This window comes from Mastacembelus armatus, chromosome 10, assembly GCF_900324485.2.
Source record: "Mastacembelus armatus chromosome 10, fMasArm1.2, whole genome shotgun sequence".
Lineage (NCBI taxonomy): Eukaryota > Metazoa > Chordata > Actinopteri > Synbranchiformes > Mastacembelidae > Mastacembelus > Mastacembelus armatus.
In genome coordinates this window covers 2,944,922-2,972,669 of record NC_046642.1, presented here as the reverse complement: position 1 = coordinate 2,972,669, position 27,748 = coordinate 2,944,922, and the positions used below count along the sequence as shown (strand labels likewise).

General features: G+C 45.8%; 1 protein-coding gene across 3 annotated transcripts; it reads left to right on the top strand.

Annotated features, from left to right (window-relative positions):
* The first annotated feature begins 1,102 nt into the window (after nt 1–1,102).
* Nucleotides 1,103–27,011, top strand: arap3 (ArfGAP with RhoGAP domain, ankyrin repeat and PH domain 3). Of its 3 annotated transcripts, none has more exons than XM_026331325.1 (35): nt 1,103–1,244; nt 8,883–9,045; nt 9,807–10,757; nt 12,065–12,102; nt 12,282–12,361; nt 12,572–12,639; nt 12,718–12,957; nt 13,618–13,687; nt 14,213–14,333; nt 14,628–14,812; nt 15,044–15,150; nt 15,765–15,964; nt 17,899–17,984; nt 18,161–18,343; nt 18,560–18,692; nt 19,140–19,244; nt 19,473–19,629; nt 19,742–19,844; nt 19,962–20,160; nt 20,248–20,311; nt 20,399–20,562; nt 21,042–21,254; nt 21,717–21,822; nt 21,897–22,044; nt 22,132–22,200; nt 22,423–22,497; nt 22,653–22,770; nt 22,954–23,082; nt 23,238–23,374; nt 23,452–23,534; nt 24,002–24,037; nt 24,294–24,357; nt 24,484–24,621; nt 24,852–24,890; nt 24,994–27,011. In XM_026331325.1, the coding sequence occupies exons 2-35, from the start codon at nt 8,972–8,974 to the stop codon at nt 25,453–25,455; spliced, it is 5,145 nt and encodes a 1,714-aa protein (XP_026187110.1). In that variant the 5' UTR covers nt 1,103–1,244; nt 8,883–8,971; the 3' UTR covers nt 25,456–27,011. The 3 variants fall into 3 exon arrangements, with proteins under 3 accessions (XP_026187110.1, XP_026187108.1, XP_026187109.1); XM_026331323.1 differs by having other exon boundaries at nt 12,062–12,102; XM_026331324.1 differs by lacking the exon at nt 1,103–1,244 and adding an exon at nt 8,642–8,780 and having other exon boundaries at nt 12,062–12,102.
* The last annotated feature ends 737 nt before the right edge of the window (nt 27,012–27,748 follow it).

Here is a 27,748-nt window from a genome sequence, read left to right as displayed (position 1 = left end):
CGCTGTCCAGCTTCTTACTGCTATCAGAGGACAGGACACAGTGTTCGCTGAGGACTTCCTCCCTGCTGGACTGAAGAGTCCAGGTCCACTGCAGACCAGGCCCTTAACTCAAGTCAAAGTACTAGTACCACAAAATGAAATCCTTCAGTACGAGGATAAGAAAAAGTATAGAAGTATCACAGTAACGTTACTCTGAGGTGAAATGACTCTTCTGATTTATTATCATATACGACCTTTTTAAATTAAAATAAGTATTTTACTCTTGTATCTGCTGCACATTAGTGTATACACAGTTTAGTCCAGCGGTTCCCAATCTAAGGGTCTCACTGTAGGAGACCACCAGCTGAATAATGCACAGATTTCTGTTCTCCCTTCTTCTTTTCTTTGGGACTTTCACAAATGTTGGATTTTTGTTTAAATTTGCAGTACTGACATAAACGCTCCAGCACAGATTTGTCCTCAACTTTTAACTCTGTTAGTTTATAGTTTTAGTCTTTCCTGCTATTAAAACTTCATGAGTACTTAATTCTGTGTAACTGAAACCTGTTGTACACAAAGTGCTTCATTTTCAAAGATAATATCTGGTTATTATCTTATATTTATTGGTTCCACCTAACCCCAAATAGCAAGAAGAAATCTAAACTGCAAGCCAAACCAAAGCTCGAGTCTTAGGAGGTTAACTTTATTATTTATTTTTAATTATTTACTATTTTACTTTGATAAACATGTGGCCTTTCATGCCTCTTACATACAACATTTAAAATATTTATATTATTTTAATATATAGGCCTCTGATATTCCTATTTCATACATTCTTTTGAATCAAGAGTTTATACATTTCATCAATTTTAATTTGTGCTGTTTTATTTGGACTAATACATTTGTTATCCTGTTTTTCTATTTTTAATTTACCTTCAGTAATGGTGTATTATATAATGTTATTTTGTGTTATCATGTTGTATTTAGTTATAGCAGATTTATTTTATTTACGACTGTGAACTTTATTTTGAGAGAAAAGAGGCTAACCGGAAAAGGTGTATTTTAATTTTATTGTGAAATTGGAGCCGGAAGCTGCAGCTGTCGTTATCCGGTGTAACTTGACGTTACGGTGCAGAGCGAAGTTTCTCCTCCCAGAGCTCCCAGTCTGACCGAGAGCTGTTCAGGACTTTACCGGTTCATTTCCCGGGACTCAGTCCTGCAGAGAGGCCGGACCGCATCGGATTGGAGACTGAACCGGATCAAAGGTGAGACGTTTCAAATCTTGTGGTTTCTGATTAGATCTGGTTTGAGTCTCGCTGAATCCTGCAGAAAGCGGCTCGTCCCGCTGCTTGTCCGCCTGAGTCTTTACACGGTCTCTGGATCCTGATCTGGACTCTGGCTCAGCGGGGATGACACATGTTTGATGTGACTCAGAGTCCAAGTGACTGAAACATGAGGCAGGACACAGAAACCAGAATTAAAAACACTTTACTGGGTCCACAAAGAACCAGTGCTGGTTCTGGTTTTTAGAGAATGTGGTGGTCTGTGCAGGTTCTGGATTTAGAGAATGTTGTGGTTCTGGTTTTCAGAGTTCCTCTGTCAGTCTGAGCTCCAGCTGCAGGTTTGTGCCTGATAAATGTGGATGTGGGACTAGTAAGAGACTAGTTGTGGTGGTGTGCACCCAGTTGGGTGGAGCTGGTGGTCTCTGCTGGGCTCTGGACTCTGTTTAGACACTGGACTGTTTTTGGAATCAGCTGTAGTTGGTCCATAGTGTCAGTGCTTAAAGAACGAGATCCTGTTCAAACCTGAAACCGTCCTGGTCTGAGGTTCAGAGCAGGGAGGTGGCCTGCAGCAGGTTGGGGGGACGCCGAGGAGACTGCGAGGGGACATTCAGGAGGGCGGGAAACTGGGTGTTCACATGCAACACAAACATCCTGTGGAGAGGAAACTCAGCTTCCTGCTTCAGCTCTGGCTCAGAATCAACCTCGGTCTGCACTGTGCATACCTGGCTAATGCTCGACGTGATGTCACCGTGACATCACTCAGGTGAAGTGATCCACAACGTGATACAGTGATCAGGACGGGAGATTTATCCAACCTGAATCCAGATCTGAAACTGATTGCAGACCTGAATGTGAAAACAAATCTCAGTCCCTCAGTTTCAGACTGGACCAACGGGTTTTCTCATGTCCCCAGGGTCTGTGCTGAAGCTGAGCTGCTTGTTGCTGCTGCAGGACCCACAGGACACGGTGGAGCAGCGGCAGGAGGCCGAGGTTGAGCTCTGGTCCTTCCTGGCTGATCAGCAGTAACAGCAGCTCGGACTCTGACACTGCGGACTCTGGATGAGCATCCACATCCTGAGTTATCTTACTGTTTCATCGACCTTGGAAAGTTTAGTCCACCGTGTTTGTTGTTTACAACAGCGTCTCTGAGTTGCTGCCTTTGTTTACATCTTCAGTGTTTGTTGACAGGTGACAGTGCAGACCTGCTGCACCTGAGCCTCAGGTCTGATTCACAAACCCTCGCCCTACATCTCTCAGGCCTTGGACTGTTTCAGTAACCTGCTGACATTACAGCCCCTCAGTGATTAGTCAGTTGTATGCAGGTGTGGGCGTGGTTTGTGTCAGTACTGACGTGAACACCGGAGAAGGGGAAAGGTTCTGTCCCTATGTCGTCATGTCTCCACCCTGTGAGGCCTGCACCTCCACCTTCAGCGTGGGCGTGGTGAGATGGCGCTGAGACCTGCAGATGACATCATAGTCAGCTGATTAGGACAGCAGTTACATCACTTGCCGTCCGTCCAGTGTTACAGGAAGTCAGACCAACTGTCTTCTGTAGAAACTTCCTGTGATGTAAATAGTGTTTCCCATACTGAGCTGACCACATAAAGGGCCAGTCCGCGCAGTTCACAGCCTGTTCTCAGAGCAGCAGCCACAGATTCACTTTTCATGTTAAACTGAAGCCACTTCTCTTTAGCTGTTCCGTTTGCTTCATGGCTCCAAGGAAGCTCAAACGAAAACCTCATGTCGTCACACAGCCGAGTTAAAAGGAACACTTTAAACCACCAAACTTTAAATGTGTGTGTAGCTGATTTCACCTGAATGTTTCTGATCTGCTGAAAACATGAATGTGAAATGTGAGATTTCCAGACCCAGGGCTGCACTGGTTCTGGTTCTGGTTCTCTGCTAATTACTGAATGTTGTTTCTGTCTTTAGTTGTTTGTCAAAACACTTTACAGAGAACACTGACACAATCTTTTTCACACTTTGGTTTCAAAATCACTGGAGCGATTACTCAAGGACATTTTCAGCTAATTGATTCATCAGTTAATTGTAGCAGCTCTCCAGTACATCTGCAGTAAACTCCAGTACATCTGAAGTAAACTCCAGTACATCTGCAGTAAACTCCAGTACATCTGAAGTAAACTCCAGTACATCTGCAGTAAACTCCAGTACATCTGCAGTAAACTCCAGTACATCTGCAGTAAACTCCAGTACATCTGCAGTAAACTCCAGTACATCTGAAGTAAACTCCAGTACATCTGCAGTAAACTCCAGTACATCTGCAGTAAACTCCAGTACATCTGAAGTAAACTCCAGTACATCTGCAGTAAACTCCAGTACATCTGAAGTAAACTCCAGTACATCTGAAGTAAACTCCAGTACATCTGAAGTAAACTCCAGTACATCTGCAGTAAACTCCAGTACATCTGCAGTAAACTCCAGTACATCTGCAGTAAACCCAGTACATCTGAAGTAAACTCCAGTACATCTGCAGTAAACTCCAGTACATCTGAAGTAAACTCCAGTACATCTGCAGTAAACTCCAGTACATCTGCAGTAAACCCAGTACATCTGAAGTAAACTCCAGTACATCTGCAGTAAACTCCAGTACATCTGAAGTAAACTCCAGTACATCTGCAGTAAACTCCAGTACATCTGCAGTAAACCCAGTACATCTGAAGTAAACTCCAGTACATCTGAAGTAAACTCCAGTACATCTGAAGTAAACTCCAGTACATCTGCAGTAAACCCAGTACATCTGCAGTAAACTCCAGTACATCTGCAGTAAACTCCAGTAAACTCCAGTACATCTGCAGTAAACTCCAGTACATCTGCAGTAAACTCCAGTACATCTGCAGTAAACCCAGTACATCTGCAGTAAACTCCAGTACATCTGAAGTAAACTCCAGTACATCTGCAGTAAACTCCAGTACATCTGCAGTAAACCCAGTACATCTGAAGTAAACTCCAGTACATCTGCAGTAAACTCCAGTACATCTGAAGTAAACTCCAGTACATCTGCAGTAAACTCCAGTACATCTGAAGTAAACTCCAGTACATCTGCAGTAAACTCCAGTACATCTGAAGTAAACTCCAGTACATCTGCAGTAAACTCCAGTACATCTGCAGTAAACCCAGTACATCTGAAGTAAACTCCAGTACATCTGCAGTAAACTCCAGTACATCTGAAGTAAACTCCAGTACATCTGCAGTAAACTCCAGTACATCTGAAGTAAACTCCAGTACATCTGCAGTAAACCCAGTACATCTGCAGTAAACTCCAGTACATCTGCAGTAAACTCCAGTACATCTGCAGTAAACCCAGTACATCTGAAGTAAACTCCAGTATATCTGCAGTAAACCCAGTACATCTGAAGTAAACTCCAGTACATCTGCAGTAAACTCCAGTACATCTGTAGTAAACTCCAGTACATCTGCAGTAAACTCCAGTACATCTGCAGTAAACCCCAGTACATCTGAAGTAAACTCCAGTACATCTGCAGTAAACTCCAGTACATCTGCAGTAAACCCAGTACATCTGCAGTAAACTCCAGTACATCTGCAGTAAACTCCAGTACATCTGAAGTAAACTCCAGTACATCTGCAGTAAACCCAGTACATCTGCAGTAAACCCAGTACATCCGCACAAACCTGATCCAGCTTTGTGATGTGAGGAAGCAGGATAAACAGGGACATGAGTAAAAACCACAGCTGAAGAGTCTGGGATATCAGCAGCAGCACATGTGACGACGTTTACTTCACTTTTGTTTTTCTTTCTCTCCCATAATGATCTGTGATTTTCATTTTTCTCCGACTTAATGATACCCTGCACTCTGTGTGTGTGTGGTGCATTCAGGTGCTGCCCTGATGCTCCGGACATCCTCCACTATACAGGATTCAGTGCAGAAGCAGTTTAAGCTTCAAAGTTTAAGCTAATTAAGACATAAAATAGCAGCAGGACTTCCAGTTTGTTTTACAAGCTGAGGTGTTGCCAACAATCAGGAGCATATTTGTGGTTGCGCAGCACAGACTGATTTCCTTTAGTTAAAGTTTCAGCTTGCTTCTGTCCCACAGCACATGAACTCAGCACAGAGGCAACACGTGCATTCACACAATAATGTCTGTGCACGTTATATCACAGCATCACTCACACCTTCAGATCCCAGCATTTCCAGTGTTCCCACAGCTCCCAGTGTTCCCAGTGAGTGTCGGTGTGTGGTTCCAGTCACAGCTCTGGAACAATCAGCTTCTGTTTGTCACAATAGAGCCTCACTGTTATTTCACTGCCTCTCTCGCCCACCCTCGCTCTCCCCGCGCCCTCTTTAATTTGTCCTTTCCTCTCTCCTTTTCTACTTTTCTCCTTTCCTCCTTCCTTTCACAGTTCTCTCCTTTCCTCCTTCCTTTCACACTTCTCTCCTTTCCTCCCTCCTTTTGTACTTCTCTCCATAGTGTGCAGATGTGTGTTTGTCAAGAACGACTGTATCCTGTGTTTTGTTGTACTGCAGATCCACAACCACAAGCCGGGGGTGGGGTGCTGGTGGGGCAGGTCTGAGTCCAGATGCTGGTCTAAGTTAAATGTCAGCAGCGACTTCTTCAGTATTTACCAGGGTCAGATCTAATTCACACTCTGACTGTAGATGTCATATCTGAATGATCTCAGTGTTCAGCTTCTCTTCAGGCTGCAGGCTTTTCGCGGTGGAAGTAGGATGGGAGTGTCTGTATCCTCTGCTCCGTTTCTGTCCTGCTGCTTTTCCTCAGCTGCTCGTTATCTGCAGCCTTCACCGGCTTCCTGCCTGCCTGAAAACCTGCAGGCCGCTCTCTGAGTCGCGTCCTCTCAGATTAGACTTCTCTCTGGTTTCCAGCTCGCTCCTGTTTATGCCTCCTGTCACGGCTCACTTTGTGGTTTTTCAGGAACGCCAGAGATCAGAGCAGGCTTGGCTTAACAGAGCCGGTGAATCCACTCGGCCTAACAGCACTGACTGCTGAGTCTGAGTCATCTCTAACCTCACTACAGCCTGGCACCACTAACCTGTGAGTGTTTTCACAAGAATAAAAAATTCAGAGGAAATCTGGAATCATAAGTATGTTTTCTGGTCCCTGTAGTGGTCCTGAGCCATCCTGGGGACCTGCAGATAGTTTGGTCTGAGTTTAGACTGTCCCCTCAGTCTAATTATCAACTGTCAGTTCTTCCTGTGGGAATTTCTCTCTGGATGAATCTATGGACAGACCCCCCACCGGAGACCAGCAAAGACCCGGTTCTGTTCAAGTGGCCTTCATGAATCTGAATCTCTCAAATAAGCAGCAGCTTCATATCCTTCAACAGGCTCATTTTAGAGGAGGTTTAGGTTTTTCCTGAGGGCCCAGACACAGGTAACATCTCACCTGGTGCACCCTCTGCAGTACCGACTGTCTACAGATGAGTCAAAGGTTTCAGTCGCTATCCAGAGTTTGCAGGTCTTTGACTTTGTTTTGAAATAATAAAACATCTCTGCCTTTTAATGTGCGGATCATAATTAAATCCAGTGTGAGGCTGATCAGATCAGAACAGAACCGGTTTGTCAGGAGGAGGAAGAAGGTCGACAAGAGGAAGCTGCTGTGACTCACTTCCTCCTCAGCCTTTGTCTTCATGCTGGAGACTGCTGACCTGTGTGTGTGTGTGTGTGTGTGTGTGTGTTATTTTTACTCCTGTGGTCCTGTTGGATTTTCAGTTTTTTCTTTTTCTCTGTTTTCCGTCCCTTCTCCTTCTTTCTGTATGACTCTTCTTCCTGCTGCTGCTCAATCTGTACCAGGGCGGCTGAGTCACAACATTAATGTTTACTGTGTCATATTAAACTCTTTTAATGCCTTTTTATTTATTCCTCAGGAAACCCCCTTAGATGGACTAACTGAGACCGCAGTATTTTCTTTAGTTTGTGAACAGTAGTGAACATTATTGGATCGACCTTTCAGCTGCGTTAGAGTAAAACACAAAGCAAAATCTTTATCAGGCCTGCAGACCTCCTCCACAGTCCACAGCAGCGTTCAGGATTGTCTGAGTCACACAGCCGGGTGTCTGCTGTTACTCCTCAGATGTGTTCAACTCTGAGAATATGATTAAAAACATCATCTCAAGCATGTGCATTTAGAAGCAGATGAGTTTTTATCTTCATCACCAGCACCTGAGAAAGGAAAACGTCAGAGAATCAGACTCAGACCAGGCCGCTCGTCTGTGAACTGTGACACATCAGAAAGAGGTGTCCATAAAACACAACACATTCCAGCCTTTTTCAGGAAATCTGCACACACAGACACACACAGTTGTTCTTTGAAAGCCTCCACCCTTCAGCTTGGGGCAGCATGGCTCGCTGCAGGCACTCCCTGCATCCTGTGTGTGTGTGGTGCTCTTTGTTCACTGAAGTCGCTCTCAGCTTCAGCATTTTTCAAAACGGCACAAAAGCTGACACACACCAAACATCTGTAAGTGAATTCAGCTGTGTTTTGCATCATCTCCACTGTGGACAGACTTTTCTTCACTTTTCCAGTTTCAGGCCAGTGTCCTTCCTGAAATCTTTCAAACCCTAATAAACTGACTGGGTCTGACACTGGGGTTCCTAATAAACTGACTGGGTCTGACACTGGGGTTCCTAATAAACTGACTGGGTCCGACACAGAGGTTCCTAATAAACCGACTGGATCTGACACAGTGAAAGTGCTTTTTTGCCTTCCAGGTTCATGGAAACTGAAGCTGTTGAGCAGAATATTTCCTCTGTGAGATGTTCTCTTTCGGGTTCTGTAGGGTCTCTGTTTTTTGTTGGTTCTGATTTGACCCTCGTCACACGTGACAAGACAGTGTGTATTTTGTTATAGTCCATTCGGCCTTTGCAGACCGAGCCTCTGTTCAGTGGTGGCGTTCAGCAGGAGCAGACCCCCCCCCCGACAATAACCTCCAGTGCTGTCTGTACAGAGGTCAAAGGTCACCCTGCTGCAGACGCTGATAAACAATCCTTCTATTGTGTCCGCTTGCTGACATCATGTTTTGTTCTTCTTCTGTGGTTTTATTTGGCTGGGAGGGGGGTTGAGAGTCCTGGGGGTCAAAGGTCACAGTGATGCCATCTGAGTGCAGTAAAAGCAGCAGTCTGCTCTTCCCCCAGGGGGTGGGGGTTTGGGGAGGCTGCTCCTGTTGAACGCCACCACAGAACAGATGAGTCTTGGCCTTTTTTCTCTCACACAAACTAAATTAACCAAACTGCAGGTTCAGGTTCTGCCCACCGGTTTTATGGTTTTGTTTGCTTCTGTCAGTCTGGTTTAGGTGGGGGTGCCATGAAGGACCAGGACTAAAAACATTATGTAATGGTTGTGGAGTTAGATTCTTCCGTGGGGCCCAAATTCTGTATTGTTGCCCTGTGGTGATGGGCTCTAAATACTACAATACCCATGAGCCTTCACTCAGTCCAAACCCATAATGAGAACATTCATTATGGATGCATCCGTTAGTGTTCTGGGTGTGTACGGGCTACATGGACATCAGCCATTATTGACGTAAGAAAGGTTTACGGATCGTGAACATAGAACCTGAAGAGAACCTGTGAGTTCACAGCATTTAAACGTGAACCTGTTGTCCTGTGTCTTTGTCTCCTCCAGATGTGCAGGTGTTGTCGGTCCCAGCTGTAGGTCAGTGATGGCCATGGTGCTTCCTGGATGTGGAGGAGACGAAGCCAGATCCAGACTCCATGTTGGTCGTGATGGCCTCGCTGGATGGAAGCACACCAGCTGAGACGCTTCTGGCAGCAATCCATCTGGAGAGGTCAGGACGGGGGCTGGGACTCTGCAGATCAGTTTTAGCTCTGTGTGATGAAGATTTGTTTTCACCTGGGGCTAAATCAGCCAAGAGACTCCGCTAACACTTAACATAGCAGGCACCTTTTTAACCTGCCACTCAAAACTGTGTTAGCAGGCTGTGTATGCTGTTTGCTTAAGGAAACACTCCCAGGTCTGGAGGCTCTTGGGCTGAAGTGTCCGAATAAACTTCCTGTGAATGACAGTATAGAAGCATATGCTAAAGGTTTAGCATGGAGAGGATAAAAACTCTACGGAGAGGGCCAGTGCATGCTAAGTGTTAGCTGTCAGTTCACACAGGGCAGCATGGGTAATGTTAGCATGGGGCTGTGCCTTGTTACATTATTGTCATTGTATCTTCGATCCAGCTGCTGTCTGGTGACAGATTGGCTGCCCCCCCCCCCCCCCCCCCCCCCACCACCACCACCACCACCACCACTCAGCCCCTGGTTTGTATGTGTGGGTGATTGAGTTTTGACAGACCTGCAGTTGCAAAATCTTCTGATACTGTACCTGGTTTGGGAGGCTGGGACAGCTTGAGGTCTTCAGGGCCCCAGTAACACCGGAGGTAACAGTGTCCACTAACTAAAAACTTGCTTACGTACTCAGCGCAGAAACCACATTGATGGTTTGAATATGTTCACAGTACCACGGTAAAGTATTTTATAGGTTTTCAATGGTAACACTGTACAAAACACAACCTGCTAAACTGACATTTGTTTATTGCAGGTACCTGGACACCTTCCATCAAGCTGGTCTCCTATTGGCTGGAGACTTCACACACTTGGATCATGATGCCTTGGTCAGTCTAGGAATAACTGCCACAGGACACAGGAAAAGGATCCTACGGTTGGTCAGTCACATTCAGAGGACAGAAGCTCAACGAGCCAATCAGATACCAGATCTCCCACGTGACCGCTGTCAGTCTGTGACAGGCACTTCTACATCGGAGCAAGGTCACAACTCTGCGCCATCCCGTCAATCGACAGGACCTGTTGCCTTCGAGGTGTTCAGGAACAGCTCGGCTCCAAACTTTGCCACTATGCTGACAAACTCTGAGTCCAACAGCAGCAGAGTGACAGTGAAGCCGGTTCCCAAGCCCAGGACTGTTTTCAACCGCCGCAGGACTACACCTGTCCATTTCAGTCCAACACCAGACTCTGTACCGCCTCCACCCAGGAGGCTTTCCCAGGAGTCCATCTGTTTTACTGTTTTGGAAGGTTTGACCTCAGAGAACACGTCCACACCTGATGACAAGTTGACCACACCCAGCAGAAGACCAAGCCAGGCGGAAAGCATGAGGCCCTGTCGTAGCCTGTCCCTATCAGACGCTGGGGGGTTGTTACCTCCTGTACCCCCAAGGTTGAACCGTGGGGTGCCCCCCTCCGTGTTCCAGGGGTCCCCGCCCTCTTCTTCTTCTTTCTCACCTGTACTGGCAGACCAGAACCAGACATTGTCTTCACTGACTTCCTGTCCTGGTAGTCTTGACAGCAGCAGGCTCTCTGGATCTTCACCTTGTGGTTCACCCAGAGGAGGGATTGAGATGGTTTCTAATGAGATCTACTGGGGCACTTTACCTGGATTTGTTGCCCCTAGTGGAGGGAGGAGTTGCTGCAGGCGGGAGTCAGCTCCTCCTACTCCACCCAGACAAACTCCTGACAGGAACCCTGAGAGGAACAGGTAGGTCATTTCCAAACCAGGGTCCACACAGCCAAGCTATTTACTTTGTTGTTCAGATGTGCTTCATAATCTGATTATCCTGAAAAACAACGAAAAACACACAGGTTTGTTTAATTTATCCCTTTCATGCCTAGTGCCATTTTTCTATGCATTCTAATTCACTTAAAAACGACTTTGAATCGATGCATAATAGTTAATAATCGATTTTAATATTTGATTGAATAAACTCCACGTTTTACCACTACCGGACTACAAACGGCCTACATGCGTGAAGCGCATGCGCTACGTGAGAAAATTGCGGAATAAACGAAAAGTGTTTGAGCGGCGTCTGTTTCATTAACGTTAAAGCTACAGTTTGGAGACATTCTGGATTTTATTAAACTGAAGCAGAAGAAAAGCGAGAGTCCACAGAATCTAAATATACCGCCTGTTTGACTGTTTGAGGTAAATAAACAGCGAAAACAACATGGAGAATAAACAGCAGTAAGCAGTAACGTTTGCTAGCAGTAAGCTAGCTAACGTTAGCTAACGTTAGCACTTTTTAGTGAGGACTGAAAAGTGAAGGGCGATAGTTTTATGGCTTTTTCTCAAGGATAACACATCTTTTGGACTAGGCATTTTGTTCCCTGGACTCTGATATGATATGCAACACTTGGCGTTTCAGTCCATGTGTGGATTTGTACACATCAGCAAAGGTAGGAATTACCGTCTTGCTGTGTTTGTACTCTTCTTATTAAGCATTAAGGAACAGTTGCCACTATGATAATTCAATATTCAATAAAGGCATGTTCAACTAGAGTTCAGTGTTTTTTTCCCCCCAGAGTAATAAAACAATAAAAATCCTCACTGTAGCTTTCATAATTCCTGCATGAAAGGTTTAAAGGCCTGGTTAGATCAGGGCAGCACCAGATGGAAGTTGTTGGGAGTCTTGAGGCGTTCCAGATAATCCTAAGGGTAATTCTGAGAATCCTGGGGTGTTTACAGATGTCCTAAAGGTTCTTAGAAAAGGCTTTGAGATTTTTAAAGAGTTTTTAGGATCAGAAATGGGCTCAAGGGAAGTTGATCTTAAGAGGTGCAGTGAGTTTCTGGGTCCCAGTAACGCTGTTGGTTTTAGCTGAGTAACAGCCATCATCCGTCCATCTGCTACTCATCCGGGTCCACGTCTCAGCTCTGCACCACTTGTAGTTTTTGTTGTTATTAGTTTGACATGTTCCAGGTTGTGGGCACCAGGATCCTCAGGTGTTCCCAGGACAAACTGCATATCCAAATAACTTATGCCTGTTGATGTGTTTGTTTGTTTTCAGCAGCAGCACTTTAAGTAACAACTCTTCAGGATCGGCCCGAGGTGAGTACAGACATGGACTCGTTTCCTGTTGTGGTCATCTCTCTGCAGTTGTTTAAGAGTTTACAGTTAAGTGAAAAGCGAGCGCCGTGTTTTTGTCACGGTGAAACTGGTCAGGGTTTGGATTGCTGACCACGTTACAGTAAACTAGATAACTGTGTGTCCTGTTCCTCCGCTGGCAGCTTCGACAGACGACCCTGAGGAGGAGATCAGCCCGTACTGTGAAACCGTTTTCCAAAGCAGAAGGAATCATGTCTGGGAGGTGAGACAGCACCACAAACGGGACAGGTGCTACCTTGCTCATTAGAAAAATTAAATGGGTTACACCAGGTCCTTAATGGTTCCTGATCCGCCACAGCAGGTTCACCCTGTCGATGTTAATTCAAATGCAAGCAGAGTCGTGGGGCTAAACCTTTTGACATGTCCAGCCCATGATGACAGAAACCTGCTCTTGTAATATTTTATGTTGCAGAGTGAGAGAAGCCGACTGGAGGGAAGAGATGCGAGGAAAGCCGAGGAAAAATATGCAGAGGATCATGGGTAATATGCTGTAAAATATTCAGTGTTGTATGTGATGCAAAACCGTGTGTGTGAATAAAGTTTTATTTGTCCACTCAGGTGCCAGAAATTGTCATGGACAAAACGTTTGTCTCAGGCGCTACACTCCGGAGACTCACAGGGTTACAGCACCGTTGGAGAAGCTCCACCCACCCTGCGATACCTCTCCCTGCCCCCCCACACCTTCCCCTCAGAGCCTGACGAGGACCTGATCATCTCCCCCTACGCCAGCTACACCTCACTGAGCGAGAGAGCCCCGCCCATCATCAGCGGCTGGCTGGATAAGCTGTCTCCACAGGGGTGCGTCTGATTTTTACATGTTTCAAGTTGTAGACCAGAGGGTGTTGAGGGGTTTGCAGTCATCCTTGAGAATCTTCCAGAGGTTTCTGGGGTAGCTCTAGGGGCCTTGAGCCATTTCCAGTGGTCTTTAAGTTAATCTAGAGATAAGTTTCAGAGGTTCTTAAAGAGGTTTTACAGTCCCAAAAATGGTTTTTAGTTGTTTAAATTTTCACCTTCAGTCTAAATCATGAAATATAATGATCTGTTCTATGTCTTTGTGTGTGAATAAGTGTGTGTTGAATTTGTCAGGGGTCAGAGGTCAGTGCCTGTGGCACTGCTACGCCTCCTTTCTGCTTCTCCCTGTCTCCCCTCCCTGCCGAGGAGCTGTCTCTGCCTCATCACCTTCCTTTCCTCCTTTTCTTCATCCTCTGCTTCCTCTTCATCCTCCACCCGGTGTGTGTTTCTTTTCTGTTTCCTTGTTTCCACCTGAAACTGAAAGTTCTTATCGTGTCTTTACATCGGACTGTGTGTAGTCTGTAGATTCAGCACAGCTTAGAAACCGGTCTGAGCCAAAAAACAAAATCTGAGCACAGCAGCATCTCAGAATCAGTTTGACTAACAGTGAACAGTGTGTTTGTCTGATTAGGTGATAAAAATTGATCATGTGTGTTTTTATTTCAGGAACTATGTTTTCCAGAAACGCTACGTGAAGTTTGACGGCAAAAACCTGATGTACTTCGGCAGTGAGAAGGTGGTGGCTTGTTTTATCATCACTGAGAAGTTTTCACTGGTGTTATTCAACTTGATTTGTGTTGAGTCTGCAAAGCAAAGGGAACCAAGCTGTGAACGTCAAACATCAACCCTGACTATTTTCCTAGTGAGCAGCCCATAGCCCAGCCTGTCAGTATGAAACACTGTTAAAGGGATGTGGGACTGAAAAGCCACTTGCAGCCCTGTATTCAGGTTTTACTTCCTTAGTCTCTGCACATTGGCATGGTCACCAGTACTGTTTCAGATCCAAACCAGCAGGGGCCTCATAAGAAAGTCTTTATTTACTGATGCATCACTTGTAAGTAAATTCTATCTGACAGGCTTGATTCTGGGCGAGAAAGTCCCAGAGGCTGTTTTCTTGCTGAAGAAATAGTTTCAGTCACCCCGTTAATGATTCTGGACCAGTTAACCAGAGTAACGTACCTGGTGCTCCTCTTAGGCAGCACCTGCTGCAAATGATAAATGCAGATCTTTGCTTTGAAGTTTCCTCTCACGTGTGTTTCAGGATGTCTACCCCAAAGGAGTGATCCCATTGGCTGCCATCCAGATGGCCCGCCCAGCCAAAGACAATAAATTTGAAATTGTGACGAGTCACAGAATCTTTGTTTTCAGGACAGATAACGAAGGTAAACACACACAGTGCTCCTCAGTGTTAGCTGCTGTGATCCACACGTTTTATTTTATTAACCCAGGAAACAGTTTGTCATAATGTCAGTCAGTGAGTACCCATCATGCCTGCTGGCGTGTAGGGCAGGAGTCTGTCATAATGCCCCAGGTCAAATACAAAAGTAGTCACACAAATGTCAGCATGTGGGTCACATGAGGAAGACGGGATGGCTTCATGGACAAGAGGCTGCTGTTGCTGTTGGTGATGATGACGATGATGAGTTTTGGCTTCTGTCTGTCTACCTATGTCCCAGTGTTGAGGCGGCGTTGGGTGACGACACTACAGGAGCATGTCAGAGACCAGCTGGTGTTTGGTCGGCGCCGCTTCGGTCCTGGATCTCACTGCCAGAAACACGGAGTCCTGGAGCTAAAAGGAACCAAGTCCAAAGTGTATGCCGCCATCAACACGGACCAGATCTGGCTCTACAAGAGCGAACAGGTGAGAGCTAGGACAGGTGTGATTTGTGTGTACCTGTCAGCCACTGAGCTTCGACATCAGACGTGTTTGAGGATTTTTCATCAGATTGTGCCACATTTGATTTAGAATTGTGCCAGTTTAAAAAAACTGAAATCTGCTGTGAGTGTGCAGCTCAGCCAGTGATTTTCAGTCAGTCAGACATATTTGTGATGAGCAGGCAGCAGCTCAGTGACACATGCCTCCTGTCTGCAGTGTTTTCGTAACGGCATCGGGATCACGGTGATTGAAGCTCGAGGATCGACAATCAGAGATGGGAAAAACAAGAGCTTCGACCTGATCACGCCATACAAAAGCTTCAGGTATTGTGTCCTCGACTCTGTCTGCAGCAGGCCGACACAGAAAACTGGTCAGAGCCCACTTTGTGTTTTCAGGCCCTCGTTGTAGTTAATATTGTTCAGCTGAATGAACGAATGAATGATCCCTAAATCCGATCTCTAAATAGAAACACTAAAGTTGAAAGTTTCATCCACCAGCACTTGTTATATATAAACAAGGCTGAGGGCAGGGTTTTCTCTTTTCTAGTTAAAAGCATCTTTGCTGTAATGGAGCTCTGTTAAATTCTCAAACCTGAAAACATTTCTGACCTGACTATGAAGAATCCGTAACATTTGAAGTGTGAGATGTTTCATGTGCAGGCATTTAGTTTCATGCTCTGTTGATGAAACTGGGAGGCAAATGTGGGTTGACTCTTGGTCCAAAAAAACCAGGTCAGCGAAGCAGAAAAAGCTGCTTACAGCTAATTCCCTGCAGCTCTGCAGCGTGTGGCCTCAGCTTCACACTGTCAGTCCAGGGCTCTGGTTTGAAGTCAGTACTGACACCCGCAGACTTCAGAAAGAGGATTTCTCTTTAAAATGCTGTCGCCATGACAACCACCCACCAGGCCTCACTGCAGACCTTTGCTCTGCCTCCTCAGCTTCACGGCAGAGTCGGACCGGGACAAGCGGGACTGGATGGAGGCCCTGCAGGAGTCCATCGCAGAGACTCTGTCGGATTACGAGGTGGCCGAGAAGATCTGGTCCAACCGATCCAATAGAACCTGTGCTGATTGCAAGGCCCTGAACCCAGACTGGGCCTCCATCAACCTGTGTGTGGTCATCTGCAAGAACTGTGCAGGTAGGAGCCCCTGAGAGTTTAACCCCCGTCAGCTCAGAGCAACAGCCCAGCGAAACCAGAACACCAATAAAATGGGCTCTTAAGATACAGGATATGTCCAGAAGTATTTTGACAGGCCATAAAACAGTGACACAGAATAAGTTGAGGTCAAACGTTTGTGGACAGCTGAGTCAGTGTCCTGTGATTCTGACTCAGGATCAGACCAGTCCAGTTTTCCCACAGTAAACTGGGGAAACTGTTGCTTTATGGGGAGGGACAAACACAAACTGTTGTTTTGAAGACAAAGTAAAGGTGTGTGTGCTGCTGAATGAACACATCATCCTGTTCAAAACATAAGCACAACACTCAATACCTGTGGAGACACGACTCAGTACAGGTGAATCTGTCACTGTGCCGGATCCGTCTGTGTGTACTTGTATTTCTACCTTTGTTAGGACCATTTTGAGCAGAACTGCATCCTAATGAGTACATTTTGGCAAAATCAGGACATTTAGCTGGTCCTCCTGTTTGAGGGTTAAGACTTGGTTTTAGGTTTGGCGTTAGAATTATGGTTAGACTAGGGTAAGGGTCTAGGAAATGCATTATGTATGTGCGAGTCCTAATAAAGAGAAATAGTTGTGTGCGTGTGTCATCATCCAGGTGTGGTTCTTGTCTCATCCCACCTGAGGTTTGTGGTCTGTCTGGATGTTTTTGTGTTTTGTTTTTTTGAAACTGGACTCGGAACACATTTATGTTCGGGGTCAGATTCCCTAAAAGTTTCCGCTCCACAAACAAAAGCAGCTCTTCATGAAAACATCCGGAGCGGGGGAGGTGGAGGTGGGTGGAGCTGACCTCATTGTTATGGATGATTTGATGTTTCACTAGCTGGTTACAAATAAACCAAGTTTTAAGTGTGAGCTCATGTCCTGACATGTAACTGAATACACCTTAGGTGTCTTACAGTGGAAGTGAGGCAAACAGGTGTCTGTTACTGGAGGAGTTACTGTGTGGTTGCTTTGTTTTCCTCGATCATAAAAAAATATCAGGACGCCTCAGGGATCCAGGAGCAGCAGTAGGAAACACATTGTGTCTCATGTTTCCATTGGCATCAGAGACATTTTAAACACTTTCAGCTGAGCATAAAAACACACCACACTCCGCACATTTATTGTGGAACATTAACTCCGACACAAAGAGCAGCTCTGGGGTTTTTGAATGAATGTGGGTTATTGAGGATAGGGGGATGGGAAATAGGGGACAGGAGACTCCTGGATGTTTGTCAAGTGCTTTGGAAGAAGAGTAAAGAATGCAGCTGGAGTGTTAAGTCTGGATCAGAGCTTCAGCAGCAGAAAAGGAGAGGCAAAACAGAAAACAGTTTAGGTGATGGGACTTGTGTGATGTTTAAATGACAGTTGGCTGCAGAACCACACCACGGTTGCAGATTTGTGGGCAGAGGAGGAATTTTTGTGGCTTTAGTGATGATCATACGTTACTTCAGTTTGATCCATGCATGACTGAATTTCAGGGAGGCGGGCGGTTAAGGTGGATTGGGATTTGGTGGCCATGGAGTTGGTGGTGATTCCAAAAATACAGTGCAGAGGAGTCGTATCCAGACGGCTCGGGCTGCCTGGGTTTCACAGCTGCAGAACAGGTGGTTTGGACTGACAGTTCCCCAAACACACATAGTCCGAATGAGAGACCAGCTCAGAGCTGTGTATTCTGGGTAAAAAAGAAGGATGAAGAGAAACGAAACTGTGAAATAAACATCCAACATGTTCTGACACATACACACACACACACACCGACATACAGACCTGTGGTCACACAGCGTTTCACTGGTTTCTCCTTTCTTCATCATGTCACCATAGATACCCCACCCCCGCCTTTATTCATCTGCGAGTTTGTGTGTGTGTGTGTGTGTGTGTGTGTGTGTGTGTGTATATTTGCATGTGCAGGGCAGCACCGAGGTCTGGGGACAATGGTCTCGAAAGTCCAGAGTCTGAAGCTGGACACCAGCGTGTGGAGCAACGAGATTGTCCAGGTGAGACCTGAACCACTTAATCACTTCTACTTTGGTGTGACTCTGTGTCAGCCCTGTGATGGACTGCTAATCTGTTTGGGGGGACCCGCCTCTCACCCACTGCATGCTGGGTGGAGGTGCGTTCGCTTTCTGTTTGTCTGTTCTGAATCGTATTCTGTGTTTTCTTTGTGCGCCAGCTGTTTATCACGCTGGGGAACGACCGGGCCAATGATTTCTGGGCAGCTCGTCTGTCTGTGTCGGAGGAGCTGGACTGCGATGCCTCACCTGAACAGAGGAGAGAGTTCATCACTCAGAAATACAGAGAGGGACGATACCGCCTCCCCCACCCCGCGTTCAATAGCCAGGAGGAGTTGCTCAAGGTCGGAGTGGAGGCTGTTTGGCACAAGATTTGACAATAATGCTTCATATGCGCTTAACATGAAATTGTTTACATTCCACACGAGGAAACTCACGTATAAACATAATAGTTTACACTTTAGATCATATGCTTTTCTATCTGAAAGCCTATTTTTTAATAAAGTGACTGGCCTTAACGTCTTTTTGTCAGTTTAAGTCAATGTCTCTGTTGTTTCCAGGTCCTGTGTTCTGCCGTCTCTGAACAGACACTCCTGAAAACTGTTACTCAGATTTTCTCTGAGGCCGAGTCAGCTTGTCTCACTGGCGACGCCACCGGCCGACAGCAGCAGCTGGATCACTGCACTGCATCAGGTCTCTGCTGGGTCTCTTCTGGATCTCTACTGCACTGTATTCTGCTGTTCTGTACTTAAACCATGTCAGATTTGGACTCTACTGTATTCTGCTGTACTCTACTTTTGAGTACTGCTCCAACAGCACAGGCTGTTTTTTTTTTGTTTTTTTTTGCTTGCTGTTCATGAGTAATCGCTCATGCTCATATCTTGTGCTGGTAAATGTGAGACTGCGGAGTCCAGAGCAGGTGAAGGTCGGGTCTGTTTGTGGAGGCAGTCTCTAGGTCAGCTGGGCTGATGTAGCTGCTCTGTTATCAGCTCTGTTCCTGCAGCTCTGCTTGTATCTGCTACACTTTGTGCCAGTTTCCTCACAAACTCAACACATTTATTTAGGTTATTTATCCGCCTGTTTCTGTCCATATGATGTGGGACAAGAGGCTGCAGCTGAAATGTTCTGTTCTCCCATCAGACCCCAGTGTGTACGACGAGATCATGCAACCTGTTCTGCACTCTGGGTACCTGTACAAGTCCGGCTGCTTCAACAGAGGCACACTGTCCAGGAAAACTCGAGAAGGTAGGAGGACCACGAAGGTCAGGGGGGAGGGGGGTGGCGTCAGATGGTTCAGGTTTAAAGAGGAATCTGTCCTTTAAGTGTCTCTGCACTAAAACCAATGACACAACAGAGAGTTTACTTTAGACAAATGGAGCTGTCTGCTTTTCCAATGTCACTGGATGTAAAACAATGAAAAGCCTGTTCCTGGAGATGAACAGATCACAGATCTATGTCCTGTCATCTTGTCAGACTTCCAGAAGTTCTGGTGTTCGGTGGATCAGTCTTTACTCTTCTACGAGTCGGACAGATCAACTGATCCCTGCATGCAGATCAGTGTGAAAGACATCATGTGTTTAGGAGTCAGCCGCCCCGACTCGTCCAGCAACAACAACGGATTCATCGACAGGTGCGGTTTGACTTATCGGATGGTTTTATACTCTGACTGCTTTGATTAATGAATGATGAATGAATGGGTTTTAGAAACTAGAGTTTCATTAAACGCCTGTTGTCCTTGTCAGGTTTCGTTACACCTTTGAGTTGTACTTGACTTCAGACAAACTGTATCAGTTTGGTTTGGAGACGGCCGACACTCTGCACAGCTGGACCAAAGCCATCGGGAAGGTCAGAACTTCACTTTTCTTCTCAGCACCGACCATCATATTTCTCAAAATGTTTGAATTATCTCCATATTTTCTGTCGTCTCTGATGCAATGTTCACATCCTGCTGTCTGCCATCAGGCTGCGACACCACTCAGCTGCCACTGCCTGCTAACCCGGGAGTTTGAGCGTATTGGCCTGCTGCGCTACAGAGCCATGTTGGACCCTCAGCAGTGGAAGGAGGCCTACTTTGTCCTGCAGAAGTCCAACCTTTTCATCTGTCCCCAAAATGACGGAGCAGCCGAGGACATCATCAACCTGAACCGCCTGCAGGAGCTCAGTGAGTCCTGGTCCTGGTCTACAAACACACCATGTCTGACTGATGGAGTCTGAGCAATTTATAGAAAACTGTGTGTCTGTGTTGAAGGTATAACTTCAGAGAGCGAGAACCACGAGAAGAAAGACATCCTGGTTTTAGTAGAGAAGGGCAGGTGAGAGGAAGAGTTTTACAGCTGGATGCTGGTTCATTTTCGATATTATTCACTTCTAGTCATCACTTTGTTTCCTCCCCTCATCAGGACAATCCACCTCCAGGGGGTCGGCCGCACAGATTTCTCTCTGTGGTACTCGGACATCCAGCGAGCGGCCGGCGGTAAAGGAAACACTCTGCGAGAGCAGCAGCTGAGCAGGAACGACATCCCCATCATTGTGGACAGCTGCATCGCCTTCATCACTCAGTACGGTAAGGAGGAGGAGTGTGGGGTTAGGGAAGTGAAGGCTTTGGTCTTCAGTGCTGAACCTGAAGGTTTGCCAGCTTTGTTTGGTTCAGTCACAGTGAAGTGTGGACATAGTTCATCATACCCAGAACTCAGAGGCAACATGAGTCCTCTTAGTTTTATCATCCTCACTTCTTCACTGGGCTTATTAAGTTTGTAGTAAAATTAATTTTACCAAAAAAAACCGACTTCCTGATGAGAGCACTAAAGAAGTAGAAAGTCCATAACATTCTTGGTCTCCAATCACAGGCATGTGGTGATTATTACTAGCCGTCCGAGGTTTTCTGTGACTGCTTATTTAAAACCCTGCATGTCATAATATCAGTGCAGGAGTTAGACCGGCTGGAAAAGTCTTCAGTCTGTGTGCAGATCCTTTCACTGATGTAGTTTAGTCACAGATGCAGGTTGTCTTGGTGTGTAGTGATGTTCTGACCATGCTCTGTAGGTCTGGGCCATGAGGGGATCTACAGGAAGAACGGAGCCAAGTCCAGGATCAAGCTGCTGATGGAAGAGTTTCGTAAAGATGCTCGAAACGTCAAACTGCGGATCGGAGACCACTTCATTGAGGATGTGACGGACGTCCTGAAGAGGTTCTTCCGGGAAATTGACGACCCAATCTTCATGGCTGACCTACACCCACTGTGGCAGGAGGCTGCCAGTGAGTCCAGTTTAATGAAAACCAGTGTCTTTTATTAGGGTTCAGGGCCAGTCCCTGTTTGGGTGCTGGATTCTGAGCATCCTTTTATTGTCTTGGACTTCTAGAGTTTTCAGGTGTTACTTTCATCCCGTAGATTTTTGTTTTATGCCCTTACAAACTATCTGTGATATTTACTTCCTTTAATAGCAACATGTCTTCACGCTCTTTATGTCAATTATGGATATAGGCAGTTTTTTTTAATCATAAAACTATGGACATATAAACTTTACAAAAATGTACATGCATGTTTATAAAAACATACGTGCAGACTTATTGCTTCTGCACTGTCTCTGGTGGTACAGTGGTTCTCACTCTGTAGTAATTTTGTTATTCAGTGATTTGTTGTAACCTGTTTCTTAGGGAGGTGTATTACAGGTTAACTGTGACTCTGAACGCCTCATTAAGCTGAATTTGTGTCTTCAGAAATTCCTCAGAAGAGCCAGAGGCTGGACCGCTACAAGGAGCTCATCAAGAGTCTCCCTAGAGTGAACAGGACCACCATGGCTGCACTCATCAGTCACCTGTACAGGTGAGTCCTCAGTCTGCTGTAGTACAAGTCGTACCTGGAGCAGCAGCTGTAACAGCTGTTGTCCTCCCTCTCAGGGTCCAGAAGTGTGCTGATCTGAACCAGATGTGCACCAAGAACCTGTCGCTACTGTTTGCTCCGAGTTTGTTCCAGACCGACGGGAAGGGAGAGCATGAAGTGAAGATCGTGGAGGATCTGATAGACAACTACCTGTATGTCTTTGATGTGAGTACGACTCTGAGGCAGCGCCGCTCATATCGTCTTTGTGTTGTTACAAACTGGACAAAGTTCTGATTTCTGATCATGTTCCAGATCGATGAGGAGCATCAGACTCAGATCGAGCTGGAAATCAGCCTCATCACCACCTGGAAGGACACTCAGGTGCACAGCTGGAGTTTTACTGCAGAGACTCCACAGAATAATTAATAGAGAGCTCAGAAATACTTCAAAGCATGCAGTTGTCTGTAGTAGGATGTAGGCTGATAACTACTAATTCCTACCAACAGTGTTAGTATTGATTAGTATTCAATATAAGCTATATGTAATCACAGTTGCTGTGAGGTATTGATAAGTGCTGAGGTCTGATGGAGTGTTTGTGTGCAGCTGTCTCAGGCTGGTGATCTGATCATCGAAGTTTACCTGGAGAGGAAGATCCCAGACTGTTGCATTACTCTCAAAGTAAGTCTGGAATCTTAATACTACCAATACTACTAACCCTTACTATTACCTTTTAATACTACTACTACTAACTTACTGTTACTCGTTAATACGACTGAATTCATGCCTGGATAAACAGGAAGGTCATGCTCAGGTGTGACTCTGTGTGACCTCAGGTGTCTCCAACCATGTGCGCTGAGGAGCTGACCAATCAGGTTCTGTACATGAGGAATGTTCCAGCTGGAGAAAAAGACATCTGGATGACATTTGAGGCCATTGAGGACGGACAGCTGGGTGAGCACCAAAACACCTGAACACACTCTCTGTCTGACATAAGACTAAAACCCGTCTCTGTCCGACACACCTGGTCTGAGATTAGACTAAAACCTCTCTCTGACACATCTGGACTGTATGTCTAGTTCAGGGACCCTGGGAGATTGTATCCTCCCCCCTGACTGGTTGTTGTTGTTGCTGCAGAGCGTCCATTACATCCCAAAGAGAAAGTCCTGGAACAGGCTCTGCAGTGGTGCAAGATGGCCGACCCGAGCTCGGCCTACCTGGTGGTGAAGAGGGTTCCTAAAGGAGAAGGCATCAACATCCTTACCTGTAGGTTTCTGTTCTAAGGTCTGGGCTATTGTAGAAACTAATACTGTTGTTTCAGAAACCAGACCCAGATGAACATGTTTTCTGCTCAGTCCAGACGGCTTGTCCCTGTGCCTGAACGTCTCTCTCTCTCTCTCTCTGCCTGTCTGTGTGCTCAGCCTATAAGAGTGAGATCATGAAGGTCGGTCTGCTGAAGTGTCGTGAGGAACCTCCGAAGCTTCTTCAGGGGAACAAGTTCCAGGAGAGGACGTTTCAGATCAAACAGCACAAACTGCTGCTGCTCAAAGACAAGAAGGTACGAGTGTGGACTGGTTTCTATCTGGACCAGTAAACCAGTAAACAGTCTGCTGACTGCTCTGTGTCGTTGTTCAGAGTATCAAACCAGAGAAGGAGTGGTCTCTGAAGTCCATGAGGATCTACATCGGCATCCGCAGGAAACTGAAAGCTCCAACCAGGTAACAAGAAGCTCACCTGCAAAAACACAGTAGTACACAGTTAGCTCACCGTACTGCAGCTCATCTTTTGGCTATTCTTTGGATTTCATATTTCCTTTTGGTTTATTATTAATTATTCTATTAATTATTATTGTATTCTATTACTTCATGTTCCTGTGATAGTTGGTGTTACATCCTCTCTTGTTGCTGCTGCCACTGTTACAAATATTAAAGATTCATCATGAAGTAAATGAACTACAGTTAAAAAACAAATCGCAGCCCAGGCAGCAGAGCATGCTGCAGCCACAGATCAGTATCCGAGGGTTTAAACTGCCATGACTGGTTCAGGTCAGAGGTCAGTGGTGCAGTTAACCACTGTGACAGGCAGGGAGCTCAGCTGACTCTGGAACAGGTCGGAGTCGTCAGCTGACTGGGGGGAATCGATGCTTTGGGCCTGATAAAACTGAATATTGATGATGTGTTTGCAGATGGGGGTTCACAGTGATGTCTGATAAACACCAGCTGTAAGTATCAGTGTTCCTCTTCTTTACTGTCAGTGTTTCTATCTCTGCCTCCTGTTTTAAAACCCAGTGCTGATCTGGTCCAAACACAAACGCTAGTTACGTTGATAAAAGCTCCAGATTGGCTGATTCATTCCAAATGTGAAGAAGTCAGAAAAACTTGAGACAGACCTGTTGTAGTGGATGAATGGATGTTGTTGCTGTGTTTGTGCTTTGTTCAGATCAGTGATGTTAATCAGATCTGGTTTCTCTGGCTCAGGTATCTGTGCTGCAGCTCTGAGGCCGACCTGTGGGACTGGATCACCAGCTTCCTCAAAGCTCAGGTCAGTTTCAGACTAGGGTCAGCTTCAGCACACGTTACATTTGGAATAATTTGCGAGAAACAGGAACTCCCAGTGTCCTCAGTCAGTTTCCTGCTCATAATGGACTTCTTCTGCTTTTTTTTCCAGAATGATGACCCGGGTCCCCCTGTGCTGAGGCGGCACTCCTCGGCAGATATCTCCAAACAGAAGTTCGGCACGATGCCGCTCGTCCCCATCCGAGGAAACGAGAGCAACCACAGCATGCTGTCAGCCAATCAGACGCTGGTCAGACTCACTTTGTTTCTGCAAAGTAAAGCAGAGATGACACGTTGAAATGACAGGAATAAAATAAAATGGGCCAAAATTCAACATTTTTTATGTCACTTTTTTCTAGAAAATCCTTGAACCACATAGATTTTAGACCTAAACAATCTTTCAGCTTTTATTCTGAAAGGACAGGCTGATGAGTTTGTTCTTTTTTACTTTTAATTTTTTAAATATTTTTTTCTTTACAGAGAAAGTTACACGACAGAAGGACTCTCTCCATGTACTTTGTGAGTATTTTGGACTTTTATTTTTGTACTTTGTGGATAGTACACATTTCTCAGAGGAAACATGGATTTCTTGGGGTTTTCCAGCATCTTTCTTTGTGTCCAGCCCATGAAGGTGCAGCAGGACTCTTTCGAGGAGCGTTCAGAGTCTCCTGACCTGCCAGAGCCACTCTATGAAGAGGTTGGAGATTTTGGCCTGCAAGTCCTCAAATCCCTGGAGACCAGCTTCCTGTCCAGCAGCGCCGCAGAGACCCAGGAGCTCCCGGACCACCTGCCAGTCAGACTGGTTCCCCTGGAAACAGGACATCTGGATCACATGATCCCCGACTCCATGTGGACTCATGAGCAGAGCGCAGGAAGCAGTGGGGGAGGTGATGGAGAAGCATACTGCAGCTCTCCGGACTCAGACGCCCCCCAACTGCCTGCACCGAGGAGGATGCAGCAGCTGCAGGGAGGCTGTACTCCATCACAGGAGCTGCTACTGCAGGAGCTGTCGTCTGCTTTCACCAAGAAGACTGAGGAGGAGCAGCAGGAGGAAGAGGAGGGGGAGAAGCCGTATGATGTCTGAGAAACAGGACTGAAGAGGAGGTGGAGGAGAGGTGGAGGAGAGGGATAGGAGGTGAAGGAGAAGGAAGATGAAGAGTTTTCAGTGAGGGGATGAAGGAGCAGCAGAGACTGATTGGCTGAGAGGTCACCTGACTCACCTGAGGAGGTAGTGTCTGCAGTGAAGCAGGAGGTGCAGGTGGAGTTTGGTGAAGAACAGGAGTAACGACTAGACTGACAACTGCACACAAGACACATTCTGCCACTTGCTGTTAGTTTCATGTTTGTTTCCAGTGCTGTGGTTGTAAACACAGTGGTGGTTTGTGGTGAAGTCCACACTGTATGCAGCCAGTGTGGACTTTGGACACAGAAACATGTTGCTTCTGAACTCTGTCAGACTCACGATGGACAGTTCAGAAGACAAAGGATCAAAATCAGTGCATAACCAGAGATGTTGTCTTTTTTTATTCCAGACATTCTGCCTCCTTTTAAACACCTGCTGCCTACATTACCCAGAGAACCACGAGAAGAAAGACATTACCCTGACTCAACATTGGGTTGAGTCAGGGAACTTCACCTGAGAACCCAGTAAAGGGTTCATCCTTCTCACCTGTGTAAACACAGGAGGCTTTGAGAGGGATTTGGTTAAAGTACAGCATGTGAGGAGGGACTGGACCAACAGTAACATCACAGTTGGGTCCACTATTTATCAGCAAAAACACATTTTAGCATGTAGTGAACATGTCTCCAGACCGACCTGCTGATCCATGTGGAGCTAAACCTCAGCCCAGTTTTGTCTCAGTTTTTGCTCTGGGTTTGGTCTCCACCACCTCCTGAGGTAAATCTCTGGCTCTTTAGCTGTTAAATGCTCCACTATGTTCACCAGCTGGTCTCTGATTGTGTCTGTCTGCTGCTGAGCAAGTAGTGGACAGTGGCTTTTTGCAGCTGCAGCTGTGGAAACAGCTGCTGAAACACTGAGGCCCAGAACCAGGCTATGAGAGCAATGACAGGGAACCAGAACCCTGAATCCAGAACCCTGAACACTGAGGCCCAGAACCAAGCTATGAGAGCGCTGAGACACATCATGTGATTTATCTAAACACACGTCTGTCATAATCTGCATATCTATATAGAAACCATGTCCATGTATTTGACATAAGCTGCAGTGAAACTGCTGATATGTGGATCAACATGTTTTTTTTATTTTTTTTATTTAAACTTTCTGAAACACTATTAAAAACTGGTTCCAGTTTTAAATGGTGACAGATGGATTAAATGTCTTTTTATTGTAAATATGTGTTTAATAAGTGATAGTGACTGTCACACTGGCACTGTCTATTTAACCCTTCTCTTCAGTGTCACTGCATTTTATTGTTTCCCGTATGTTAGAGCCTCTACACGTGTTAATTTATTTTAAAACTATTAAAGTTCCTGATTTTGACTTTTTAAACTGTGAGAGGAACTCATGAGGTTTCAGCACAATGTCTGTAAGAAACATGTCAGTATTAACATTTAAATTCAGTTAGACTGGACAAATAAAATGTACCCAAAGTAAAAAAATAAATAAATCTTTGACTGAAATATGTTGCAGGAAAAGTCTCCAGTCGTCCCACTCCACTGTCCAACTGGTCCCAGTGTGACTAACAGTGGTCAACTGGTTTGTTGATGGTTCGTGATGTGTGTTATTCTGTGAAACTGTTTCTCTCCTGAAAACGTTCATGTACATGAAGGATGATATTAACTGGTTTGTTTATACTCTGCTGCTCTACCCTTCTGTCAGAGTTGAGAGGTCAGAACTGGTTTTGAAGACCATGACAGTGAACCCACTCTGAAAAACTGACGAACACAGAGATCAGGTCTGCACTCTGTCTTACTGTTCCACTGCCTGTCCCAGCTCGAGGTTCGGCTTGAATTTGTGTTTTGGGGGATTCCCGAATAGTAAAAGGCGAGTCACTAGAAGTGACAGGATGTAGTTTCTGTGTCTGCAGGGGGTGCCAGTAGTTGCCCCTTGACAGCACAGTCGGGTGTGCTCTCGGTGCGCCCCCTACAGTCTGTGAGCAGTACTGTGGGGTAAAGTGTGGGCAGAGATTAGAAACTATCAATCACCTCTAGATGGCGCTGCGGTGCTGCTGAGGGTTCTGATGCTGCCAGTGGGAAACACACTAAACCCACAATGTGCACGGACCTCAAGCCGCTTACATGGCCTTTGTAGACACAACTGAGCTTTTACTGTGAAAATCCCAAGACATGTCGTTTTCATGATTTTTATTTAAAGACAGACAAGGGAAAAATAAAAGTGTGTTTTAAAGTGAAAATTC

Excerpts from the sequence above, each read along its gene's own strand:
- arap3 (XM_026331323.1), top strand. The coding sequence starts at position 8,972 with ATGTTGGTCGTGATGGCCTCGCTGGATGGAAGCACACCAGCTGAGACG. Across the intron at positions 12,103-12,281 it reads CTCTTCAGGATCGGCCCGAG|CTTCGACAGACGACCCTGAG; the intron begins GTGAGTACAGAC and ends CTCCGCTGGCAG. Across the intron at positions 22,045-22,131 it reads ACTACCTGTATGTCTTTGAT|ATCGATGAGGAGCATCAGAC; the intron begins GTGAGTACGACT and ends ATCATGTTCCAG.